General features: G+C 48.8%; 1 protein-coding gene across 1 annotated transcript in view; it reads left to right on the top strand.

Annotated features, from left to right (window-relative positions):
* CDK4 (cyclin dependent kinase 4) overlaps positions 1–12867 on the top strand; it is a 108172-nt gene that overhangs the window by 77930 nt on the left and 17375 nt on the right. Inside the window, exon 4 of the mRNA XM_082244608.1 lies at positions 12222–12331. Within this exon, the coding sequence (XP_082100734.1) occupies positions 12222–12331 (110 nt within the window). The remainder of the gene's footprint in view (positions 1–12221; positions 12332–12867) is intronic.

The following is a 12867-nucleotide window of genomic DNA, read 5'->3' as shown; positions in this document are numbered from 1 at the left end:
TTGCATCTTTCATCCAGTGCTGCACTGACGTTTCTGGATTCTGAGTCATGGGGAAAGCAAAAGAATTGTCAAAGGATCTGCGGGAAAAGGTATTTGAACTGTATAAAACAGGAAAGGGATATAAAAAGATATCCAAGTTATCAGGCCAAAATCACCAGGGTAAACTTTTGACCAGGGTCATTCGGGTAGTTTCTGCTGTCATTATGATTTAACCACTTAAGCCCCAGCCCTATTTCGGACACTTTTTGTTTACAAGTTAAAATCAGTATTTTTTCCTAGAAAACTACTTAGAACCCCCAAACATTATATGTATTTTTTTAGCAAAGACTCTGGAGAATAAAATGTCGGTCATTGCAATATTTTTTGTCACACGGTATTTGCGCAGCGGTCTTTAAAACGCCATTTTTTTGGAAAATTTTTGAAAAATCACATTTCACTGCATTTAAAGAATACTAAACAGTAAAGTTAGCCCATTTTTTTTTTGTATATTGTGAAAGATGATGTCACGCCGAGTAAATAGATACCAAACATGTTACGGTTTAAAATTGCGCACACCCGTGGGATGGCGACAAACTATGGTCAATAGAGATCTCAATAGGCGACGCTTTAACTTTTTTTAACGGTTACCAGTTTAGAGTTAGAGTGTAGATCTTTTTTTGAAAGTATTGCTCACGCTCTGGCAATCGCGGCGATACCTCACGTGTGGTTTGAACATCGATCTCATTCGCGGCTCCACTTCCGTATAAGTTTTTTTCCGTGCGCGAGCTAATGGTGATGGTGGCTGCTAACATTTTTATTTTTTTTTGTCCTATTTATTTTATTTTATTTTTTTAAACTTTATTACAGGTTTAAAAAAAAAAAAAAAAGAAATCTGATCACTTTTATTGCTGTCACAAGCAATGTAAACATCCCTTGTGACACCAATATGCAGTGACAGGTACTCTTTATGGAGGGATCGAGGGTCTAAAAGACCCTCGACCCCTCCACTACACTTCCATGTATGCAAAACGCCGAAAACGGCATTTTTGCATACAGCCATTTTTTTAAAATCTGCCGCCTTTTGCAGCAGAGTAACCCGGAAGTGACGTCATGGACGCCGCCTCCGGGTTACGTTATCGGAGACCCGATCAAAGCCATTTCCGGGGTCGCTGGTTTGAATTCCAACCACAACACTACCTGCCTGGAGTTTGCCTGTTCTGCCTGTTCTCCCTGTGCCTGCATGGGTTTCCTCCGGGTACTCCGGTTTCTTCCCACACACCAAAGACATGCTGGTAGGTTAATTGGATCCGGTCTAAAATTGTCCCTACTATGTATGTATGAATGGGAGTTAGGGACCTTATATTGTACGCCCCTTGAGGGCATGGACTTATGTGAATGTACAATGTATATGTAAAAGCGCTGCGTAAATTGACAGCGCTATAGAAGTACCTGAAATAAATAAAAATAAAATATTGCATTGAAACATGGTGGATTAGAGCTGGACTCTGGGATAAGAAAATATTTTCTAAATACAGGATGCATTTATAGCATTATTGAATCTTGGTGTGCTTTGTGTATTTTTTCCAGATCTATGCAGCATTCCAACTTTTCCTTCCTGTAACATAGACTGATCACTGCTGCCCTGTCCTTGTGCCGGGTGACTCGTCTTGTAACCAGGCTAGCAGCCTGTAATGGGACTGTTGGGTCCCATCCACAGCTTTGCTCTCTGCACAGCAAAGGGATGATGTCACTGCTTTGTTTACAAATTTATATCCTGGCTTTTGAGGAATCCATTTTAAAAGACATTTTTTTGTGCCAGGAGTTAAGCTTCAAAGAACAACTGCAGGAATTGCAACACTGGATGTGCTGGCTTAAGGGGTTAAGTCCAATGAGGTGTGTGTCACCTTGACTCATCATTTTATTTTTATTTTATTTTTTTACATTTTTGCTGTGTTGGGAGTTTAACTATTGCTTCACTTCTGGCACTCAGACATTGGAACTTTTGGTCTCTGACCCTGTACCTGCCGCTCTGCCTGCCCCTCCTGTGCTTTTGCTCAATCACGGAAGGCTTTGTTTTGTGAACCTATTTAGAAAATACTATGTTTTCTGTGAATGGATGGCAGACAAGGTAGCTGCTGTGTAACAGAATGCATCTCTACTGTTGGAGCACACAGAATATAGCCATAGCTGCACTCTCGCTTTAAAAAAAGATAAAATTAGAACTGGTAAGCCTTATTATACGTATAGGTAAACGTAATGTGCGAGCCTGAGCCGAGCCACGACTCTGTGTCCATTCAGACACGGAGCTGACGCTGCCCCACCCTCCCTCTCTCATCATTGGCTCACTGACTTTGATAGGAGCAGGGCCAATGGCGCCTGCTTCTATCTCAGCCAATGAGGAGGGAGAGTCCCGGACAGCTGAGCCTCTTGTGCAACATCGCTGGACCGACATGGGGCTCAGGTATTGGGGGGGGGGGGGGGTTAAGGGGGGCTGCTGCCAGTGTTGCCAACCTACCAGATTGAAATTTATTGACATGTCTCTCACAATTTACTGGCACTTCGAAAAGTTACGAAATTAGTTTTAAGTGCAAATTTCAGTATTTAGTCTATAAACAAGTACAGTATGCAATTAGCAATGCGATTTCAGGTAAATATTAAGGAAAAAAACATGTTCCCTATTTTATTTTCGATTCAGTAAGTAAGTAGCTCAGGGACAGGACTCAGGAGGGCAAGAAATTAGAACGGCAGGCACACACATATGAAACTGACTCTTAGTGACACTGACAGCAGTGTGCAGTAGTACAGATGGTGACACCTCACCGACATGACATGTCCCTTCCTGAGTCACAGTGACAGTCTCTCTCCACTCCAGGTGGTTCCTTCATTCCACTCCAGTCCAAACAACACTGGCAGTCCCACTTCTGGCTTGCCTTGCCCGTTCAGCTCGACTCCCTTGCACCGTGACATCACATGACACACTCAGGCACCACCTCCGCCAGACCTGCCGTCTGCTGACATCGCCCAAACACATTCTAGCAGGCGCTCGGATGGTTTTGGCTGGTCCCGGACCGGAACTACATATAAGCTGTTCCGAGCTGAGCGTCAAAGTGCCCATTTCTCTTACGTCCTCCGACAGTCGCCGCCTCCTCTAAGTCCTCACTGTTGGGTATTGTCTTCCTATCCGTAGGAATAGCTAGGCATATAGACTTAGTCCAAAGACAAAAGGCATTAGCATATACACACCCACGGGGGCTGTCCCATCCGGTCAATACCCCCCCTGCATCACCACTCCCAACTCAGTTTTAATTTGCCTAGCATCAGGAATAGTCAGGCTTACCTTGTGCTGGGGCTTCAGTCTCAGCCTTCCTAAATCTTTTCTTTGATTTTCTTTGAAAATGTCAGTTTTTTTTCTCTCACTTTACTAGCTGTTTATTTTGTCAGCTTTAGTGTTAGTTTGCTCTTCGGATGAAGATGGATCATGTGGTGCTGGGATTCGGACTGGCCGCCCTGGTTCTCCAGGGCACAGCGGGTCAGATGGACCCCCAGCCCGCCATCGAGCATTCAGCTATGGTTCGCCTTGGCATTACGTACGACCCATCCCTGTTCACTACAGGGATGCAGCCGTGAGGTGGCTACCTCACAGGACTAGTCTGCGGTGCTGCAGCGTCATGTCCCTGGCTCACGGCACTCCCTGTCAGATGAGGACAGAGGTTTATCCGTGCATAGAGGCTCCCCCACGCCATCTGGTACAGGTAAGTACTTTTCTGTGTGGGGCCTCTGTCTGGGGTGGCAGTCTGTGTTGCTGTGTGTCCCCATGTCTGTGCCTGTGTGACTCCCTGTGCGATCCCTGCGGGGTTCGTTTGTGCAGATCTGTATGTTTGCCGGGGGTCCCTGTCCCTGTGTCACCTTAGGTGCATGTTGGGGGTGCAGACGTTGTGCTTGTGCGGCGACCGCAGCGGTGCATTTTCGCGCGGTCCGCCATCTTTACTGTGGGCACACATGTATAGCTCCTCTGGGGCGATCATGCTTGTCATTTTGGCGCCATCCGCCGCCATTTTGTGGGCGGTGGAACGATCGGTTCGGCTGCATGTCGGCGACCATTTTGGCGTAGCCTCCAATGCATCCCTATGGGGCAGCCATTTTCCCTGGGGTCTGGCTTATAGTCCAGCCCTCTCCAGCAGCACTTCCTTTTCCATCAGCAGCAAGGACACTGGTAGCAACGCTCTGCGGGCTCTGCAGGTTATCTCTCTCAATCTCCTTCTGTATATTGCTTCTGGCTCAGTTTCTTTTCTCCTTTTTGGGGGTCTTTCATAGCTGTGACAGTAGCGGTGGGCTGCTCACTCCGCAGCGCTATTTAAGGGGACAGTACACTGTTTTTTGCACTGTAGTTTGTTTTTTGATAACTTGAGCCATGGATTCTCAGGAAAGCAAGTTTCCTCCAGCTTTAGTGGGGGGCCCCAGTTCTGTGGCCCCGCTGCGACCTGATCTGGCTGCTGTAGTTGCGACTTTGGTGGCAAATATGGAAATGCTGATGTCTGAACGGGCTGCGAGAATGAGGCCCAGGGTGTCTCTCTCTTCTGATTCAGATGGGGATATGGCTGCTGCTGCTGCGAGCGTGCCCTTTTCAGGGTCCCGCTCATCCTTAGACCCCCCGGGGTCTGAGGGGGAGGCTGAAATGGAGGGTTTTGATACATCCTCCCCAGGGTCACCTGAAGAACGGGCGACCATGGATGAGTTTATTGTTTCTGTTAAAGAAACCTTGCATTTAGAGGATGAGCCCTGTCCTCCGGGCGTTGTGTCCTCATTTGGGACGCACAGGACCCGCAAGTCTGCGCAGGTTTTTCCCTGCCCAGCTGAATTTCATTACACTGTTAATGAAATGTGGCGCACGTTAAAAATGTCCATTCCTGGTACCTAGTCGGTTCAAATTGCTTTATCCTTTTGCGCCGGCTACGGAATCGCGATGGTGTGTGCCTCCACAGATGGACCACACTGTGGCCGTTTTGAACAAGGCTACCTTGGTTCCTACTGAGGATACCCCGGTTTTCCGGGATCCCACGGACCGGCGGTTGGAGTCTCTAGCCCGCCATTCCTATACGGTGGCGAGTTCGTTGCTCAAACCCGTTTTCGCGTCCGTTCTGGTGGCTCAGGCGGTGGCTGATTGGACTAAGATGCTTAGAAGCAATCTCGTGTCTGATGACGTGCCGCCTGCCCGACTGGAAATGGTGGATCAGATCCACCAAGGAGTCATGTATTTGTGTGATGCAGCCTTAAATGAGGCCCCCTTGGTGGCTCGCCTCTCTAGTGTCGCGGTACTTAACCGGCGACTGATATGGCTGAAGAGCTGGTCGGCCGACCAGTCCTCACGAACAACAGTTGCTGATTTTCCCTATGCTGGCTCTCGCCTTTTTGGCGAAGCGTTGGATACCCTGGTAAAAGGCATCACGGGGGGCAAGAGCACTATGCTGCCCCAGAACCCGAAGAACAAGTCTTTCCGAGGCAAGCGAGGTTCTGCGCCTAGATCCAATCAGGGGTCCTTTCGTGCCTTTCGGAATCAATCCAAGGGCAAGCCCTTCAAGGCCCAGGGCAACCAGAAGAAACCCTGGGCGGGTAAGCAGAAGGCCGGCAATGCCGGCTCGGCGGCTCACTCCGCCTCTGCCGGAAGGGGCGCCCTCACCCATTTCAGGGGTGGGGGGACGTTTGCGCGGTTTCCTCCAGCCTTGGCTGCTCCGGATTTCGGACAAGTGGGTCCAGGAAATCGTTCGATCAGGTTACAAGATCAAATTCCTTTCCAGGCCGGCGGACAGATTCTTTCCCTCCAATCTCCATCTGCTTCCGGGGCGTCTGCAGGACTTGCATCTAGCGGTGCAGGACCTGCTTGCTCAGGGGGTGATTGTCCCGGTGCCTCATCGGGACAGGTTTCGGGGGTTTTATTCGAATCTGTTCACTGTGCCCAGGAAGGAGGGCAAAGTGCGTCCTATTCTGGACCTGAAGGCGCTGAACCGCTTTGTGTGTGTTCGGAAGTTTCAAATGGAGTCTCTCCGTTCGGTGGTGGCCTCCTTGAGTCCAGGAGAATTCCTGGCTTCGATAGATCTGAAGGAAGGTACCTGCACATCCCCATTTTCGAGGGTCATCAGCGGTACCTTCGGTTCGCTATCGCAGAGGACCACTACCAGTTTGTGGCGTTACCGTTCGGTCTCGTTTCGGCACCCAGGGTGTTTACCAAGGTGTTGGCACCGGTCCTGGGCCTGCTGCGGGCCCAGGGCATTGCGGTCCTGGGGTACCTGGACGATCTGCTTCTGAGATCGCGTGCCAGTCAGGACCTTGTGCGCGATCTGTCCATCACGGTATAGACGCTCCAGGAGTTCGGATGGACCATCAACGTTCAAAAATCAGCGTTGTCTCCGTCGCTTCGCCTTCCCTATCTGGGAATGGTTCTGGACTCTGCTCAGGCAAAGGTATTCTTGCCGGAGGACAAGCTCCGGACTTTGCGGGACGACCTCAGGTCCCTCAGGGACAATCCATCCTCATCACTAAGGACCTGCATGCGGCGTCTGGGGTTGATGGTGTCAGCCTTCGAGGCGATTCCCTTTGCCCAGTTCCACACGCGGGCTCTCCAGACGGAGATCCTGGCCAGGTGGGACAGACTTCCTCAGTCCTTGGATCTGGATGTCTCCTTGAGTCGCCAGACCAGATTGGCTCTTCTGTGGAGGATCCAGTCCCCGTCGGTGGCGGAAGGCAAGTCCTTCCACCCGTTGGTGTGGACAGTGGTTACCACGGACGCCAGCCTGTCGGGCTGGGGTGGAGTCCTGGGCAACCTGTCTGCCCAGGGCACTTGGTCGGAGGAGGAATCCTCCCTCCCGATAAATGTGCTGGAACTACGAGCGATAAAACTCTGTCTCTTCCAGTGGTCGGACCGTCTCCAGGGCCTGCCTGTTCGCGTACAGACGGACAATGCTACCGCGGTGGTTTACATCAACCACCAGGGGGGCACCAGGAGTGCTAGAGCAGCCGGGAGGTGACCGATATTCTGTCTTGGGACGAGACTCATGTCCCGGCGATCTCGGCAGTTCACATTCCGGGTGTGGAGAATTGGCAGGCCGACTATCTGAGCCGCCAGACCCTCGACCAGGGGGAATGGTCCCTACACCCGGAGGTCTTTCAGATGCTGTGTGCGAAGTGGGGATCCCCAGACGTGGATCTGTTTGCATCCCAGGTAAATCGAAAGGTGGGAAGGTTCGTGGCAAGAACGCGCGAACTGTTGGCGGACGCCTCGGATGCGTTGGTGGCCCCTTGGCATCAGTATCGTCTGATGTACGCCTTTCCTCCGATTCAGTTGCTATCCCGGTTCCTTCGCAGATTGGTCTCGGAACCGCACATGGTGATTCTGGTGGCGCCGGACTGGCCTCACCGGTCCTGGTACGCCGACGTTGTTCACCTGGCAGTGGCGCCTCCGTGGCGTCTGCCTCTGCGGGAAGATCTCCTGTCTCAAGGTCCGATCTTCCATCCTGCTTCACAGTCGCTGGCTTTAATGGCCTGGCTGTTGAGACCCAGGTCTTGAAGGACAAGGGTCTATCTCCTGAGGTTATCCCTACCCTGATCAAGGCTAGGAAATCCTCTGGTAAGATCTATTACCGTACCTGGAAAGCCTATTTTGCCTGGTGTGAGTCCAGGGGGTTCTTACTCGGTGTCAAAAATTTTGGCTTTCCTCCAGTCTGGAGTGGATCAGCGCCTGGCGCTGGCCACGATAAAGGGCCAGGTGTCTGCACTGGCTGTTCTTTTCCAACGCCCTGTGGCGTCTCGTTCCTTGGTGCGCACCTTCATTCAAGGTGTGCGACATCTGGCTCCTCCCAGGAAGGAGCCTTTACCTCCATGGGACTTGAACTTGGTTCTGTCCGTGTTACAGCGTGCTCCCTTTGAAGACATCAGGGAGATATCGTTGCCTCTGCTGTCGAAGAAGGTTGCTTTTCTAGTGGCGATCACTTCGGCTCGCAGGGTGTCGGAGCTGGCGGCGTTGTCTTGCCGCTCCCCTTACTTGATCATTCACAAGGATAAGGTGGTTTTGAGACCACCCCCATCCTTCCTTCCCAAGGCGATCTCTGAATTTCACCTTAATGAGGACATTGTCCTGCCTTCGCTTTGTACAAAGCCAAAACATCCAAAGGAGATTGCGTTGCATTCCTTGGACGTTGTCAGGGCGATCAGGGTTTACCTGTCGTCTACGGAATCCTTTCGGAAGGCGGGCTCTCTCTTTGTCCTTCCTAAGGGGCCTCGGAAGGGCATGGCTGCGTCCGCAGCAACTATTGCCAAATGGATCAGACAGACCATTGAGCAGGCTTACGCCTTGAAGGAACGAGTTCCGCCCTTCCCTGTTAAGGCGCACTCTACCAGGTCTTTGAATGCATCCTGGGCCTATTGGCATCTGGCCTCGGTGGCCCAGGTGTGCAAGGCGGCGACTTGGTCGTCGGTGCACACTTTTTCCAAGTTCTTCAAAGTAGACGTTCTGGCATCAGTTGATGCTTCTTTTGGCCGCAAAGTTCTCAGTGCGGCAGTGCCATGATGGACCCTTGAATTTTTCTCTGGGTCCCTGGCTGTTGGCATTTGCTTTCCTGGGCTGTTGCTCCTGTTGAGCATTGTTGTTTTCTGTTGCCCAGTTGGTTTTCTTACGATGCATGCAAGATTCCTTTCTCTGATGTGGGTACTGCGTTGCCTTTTCTACGGTTGCGTCTCCCACCCCTCATGTCTATACTGCTTTGGGACATCCCAACAGTGAGGACTTAAAGGGGGCGGCGACTGTCGGAGGACGTAAGAGAAAACTGAATTTTTGTAAAATTCCTTTCTCTGAGTCCTCCGACAGTCGCCCCCCCCCCGCCCCTCTTTTGGGGTTCTTGTTACCTACTGCTATGCTACCAAACTGAGTTGGGAGTGGTGATGCAGGGGGGGTATTGACCGGATGGGACAGCCCCCGTGGGTGTGTATATGCTAATGCCTTTTGTCTTTGGACTAAGTCTATATGCCTAGCTATTCCTACGGATAGGAAGACAATACCCAACAGTGAGGACTTAGAGGAGGCAGCGACTGTCGGAGGACTCAGAGAAAGGAATTTTACAGGTAAGATTTTACAAAAATTCAGTTTTTTTACTGGCAGCCAGTAAAAATACTAACAGCAACACTGGCTGTTGCACACAGTTTTTTATCTTGATGCATAGAATGCGTTAAGAATTAAAACCTTCTCCCTTTAGAACCACTTTAAACTGTCATGTTTGTGTTTTTAGGTACTTTTCAAAGGCCTAGTAATGAGGAAGCTGTATTCCTGGTCATAGTGTGTGTTTCTTTTGGAAGGGTTGAAATCTCATTCACACACGGACTACTGCTTTCCCAGCGTGTGCCTCTGTCTGCTCTGTTACCTCTCCCTGCGTGTGCCTCAGTGTATGAATACCAGACACGCCATTCTCTTTTAAAGGTGTTTGATGATGCATTAAAGGAAATCTAGGTTCCTTTTTAGGGTGTTTTATCAGTGTACACGCAGATGTGATCAGAGCAGTATACTGTATGTCCTTTTGTAAATGTGTGTAAATGTTCCAAAGCATTGCTGTGTGTAAAATATAATTGTACATGTTCATTGGACAGCCATATCTGTTCATGTCAAACTTCTGCTTGATAGCTGTACATTTACATAGAAGGTCAGTATTGTCTATTATTTGAACATACCAGGCTAATCAGACATTCAAAAACAATGTGTGACTAATTGATTTATTGTAGCAGTACTTTGAGAATACAGAAAAGAATTCCAGCTATACAAATAGAGTGAGATTCTGCCAATCTGAACATGAACTACATTCAGAACAAATGGGAGTAATAAGAAAGTAAAGAGAGACTCCAGTAAAAAAATAAAAATGTATTGTGAATAGCATGAGAAGGGTTTGGAAACTTCACTAAATACTTTTTTCTATTGTTCATTGACAGACGCAGCTCCATATTTTTCTTAACCATTGGATTATGCTGCCCCCTACAGGAGTAGGACACTAGACAGGAAAAAACTTTACCACTCCTATGGGGCAGTCCCTGAAGGCATACACCCACTCACTCTGCTATAATAGGATTCAGTTTGTTTCTGCTTAGTTTAGGAGTAGGACCCAGTTCCTGGCTGGGACTTCGGTCTTAGCTTGTTTTTTATTTTAAAGGGAACCTTTTGTTAAAATTAAATTGTTTTAGCTAGTTATAATCCTGAGAGAACTGCAATCAACAGCCAGACTGGGTTTCAAACTGGATATCCTATATCCTTAAGGTCTCCCAGTCCGGCATTGAGCGTGTGCAGGTTATAGCCCTGCGCTAGGCCTCGCCACGACAGAGCCCCAATGGACGGGGGCTGGCCCCCCGAGTGAAACACCTCGCCAGGACGCACACGGCCTGGTTCGGCTGGAGTCGCAGCATGCCCCTTGGCCGTCACCACCCCCACCCCGAGTGGAGAGGTAGTCTGCCCCCTCGGGGTTCGCAGATCCTCTAAAAGTGGCAAAGGTACTCCCTTTTCCTGCCTACTGTGACAAAATTGTTGCGAGTCAGTAGAGTTGTTCTAAACGCAATAATGGTAACCACGCATGGTGTGACTAAAATGCTGGTCTGCGGACCAGGCTTCTAAAAAGGCTCTATCAGATCTCCCCCTTACGGGGGGACCGCCTATTTGGGTCTTTGTTGAATGAACCGATCAAAGGACTCAAAGGTGGGAAGAGGACTCTTTTTCCTCTATCCGCTAAGGGCAAGTCACTGCGTAATAGATGGAAGGAGAAAGGATCTAAGCCATTTAGGTCATCTGGGGGTTCCAAGAAGACGTGGTCGAGTACAGGCTCCTCCAGATCTGCGGACAAATCTGGGTCTGCATGAAGGGATGCCCTCAACCACATCTGGGGTGGGGGGACGTCTTTGTTTTCTGTCCGGAACCAGGGACCTCCTTGAGTCAAGACAAATGGGCCCACAAGCTGCTCTAAACAGGTTACAAGATCAAATTCAGGTCCCGACCGTCAGACAGATTCTTCCCGTCCAATCTACACCTATCTTCAGATTGGTTAAGGGATCTACGAGAGGCGATACAAGATCTACTGTCGCAAAGGGTGATTGTGGCAGTTCCCTCTCGGGAACGCTTTCAAAGGTTTTATTAAAACCTGTTTACTGTTCCCAGAAAGGAAGGGAAAGTGCGTCCAATTCTGGACCTCAAGGCTCAGTTCTGGGATGCGATCTGTCAGTCACTGTACGGACTCTGCAAGAGTTCAGTTGGACCATCAATTTCAGAAAATCTGCTCTGGTACCAGCCTCCAAAATGGTTTATCTGGGACTGACTCTGGGCTCTGCAAGGGTGTTTCTTCCCTCCGAAAAGCTGCAGAGGGCGATTTGGTTGCTGTTATCCAGAACTCTGTCCACATTGCGGATTTGCATGCAAGCTCTAGGCCTGATGGTGTCTACCTTTGGGGCAGTTTCCGTTTGCTCAGTTCCACACGAGACTTCTGCAAAGGGGTATTCTTGTCAAGTGGAACAAGGATCCAAAATCTTGGGACAATCTGATTCGGTTGAAAAAAAGGCACAGCGCAAGAAGTGGTGGCTCCGTTCCTTGGCCCTGCGTCAGGGCAAGCCCTTCCATTGTATTGGACCATGGTATCCACGGATGCCAGCCTGTCTTGGAGCTCTGCAAAGGGGGAGAACTGTACAATCAGCAGTGTCTGACTGCTCTGTTCTCACTGCTGGGGGGGAGACAGATGCAGCATCTGATCGTTGCTGCATTCACCTAGGGGAGTATAAATGTTTGTTTTTTGGAAAGCCATACTTCTCTTTCAAAGTGAGCCTTTCTGTAAGCACCAGTGACTTCACTTGGCCTTCTACCAGAATCCTGGGAGAACCAGGGATCCCAAATCCTGTAAGAATAAGTCTTTTCTCTTATAGTATGGGATCCTGAAGTTTCCCAGGTTCTAGCAGTGAGGTTCCATGCCCTCGGTAGTGTTTACAAGAATTAGTCATTCTTCCATTCCATCCATCCTTTGGCACTAGAGGGTCTTACAAGTGGAAGGTCGTCATTCTACATTTAAACGCTGCAGCTTTCAGTCCAGTCAAATATATATTAAAACAAAAACACAAATATACAGAAAAATGAATAAATAAAATGTATAATTTATTTTATTGATGTTTCAGGTTTTCTCTTTTATGTATGTTTTCTGGTAACCATATTATCATCTGCTTTATTCATCTTGTTACAGGTGGTGACCTTGTGGTATCGCGCCCCAGAAGTATTACTTCAGTCTACATATGCTACACCGGTAGACATTTGGAGTGTAGGATGCATATTTGCAGAAATGTTCAGGAGGAAGTGAGTATATGTTCTGTTACATTTTCAGCCAGGTTTATTCGTGTGTTTCCAGTAAAATGTGTCGTATAATAAGCTTTAAACAGCTGACACATAGTAACTAACTGGTAGTGGAACTTTTGATTTGCATGTAATATTTTCAGTTCAGTGAGTCTGAGATCACAGCCACATTAGTTAGAATTCTCATACACTTCTGTTTACTTCTCGTTTTTATGCCTCCCAACCTTTCAGAATTTAATATCAGGATCTGACAGACCTTTCAAGCCTGTGCAGACTCTGCCACCATTTGATCTTATGGCCACACACCTTGTTGGATATGTATATAGGCCTCTGCCCCATTGTGTAGATTTCCCTTTCTAACTATAGATTCATTGGGATAGAAGACCTTTTCAACTTTAATTTTACTTTACATAGTGGGGACTGGTTACAACCAGTTAAATTTTCACTTTCTTTCACTTTTTTATTTCAATTCCTGTCCCCTGGAGCACACAGCAAATTAGGGAACACCCAATCCAACTGGGATACAGTAGAACATACAG

This window comes from Pelophylax lessonae (genome assembly GCF_965119305.1).
Source record: "Pelophylax lessonae genome assembly, chromosome: 2".
NCBI classification, from domain to species: Eukaryota; Metazoa; Chordata; class Amphibia; order Anura; family Ranidae; genus Pelophylax; species Pelophylax lessonae.
This window is presented reverse-complemented; position numbering and strand designations above follow the sequence as displayed.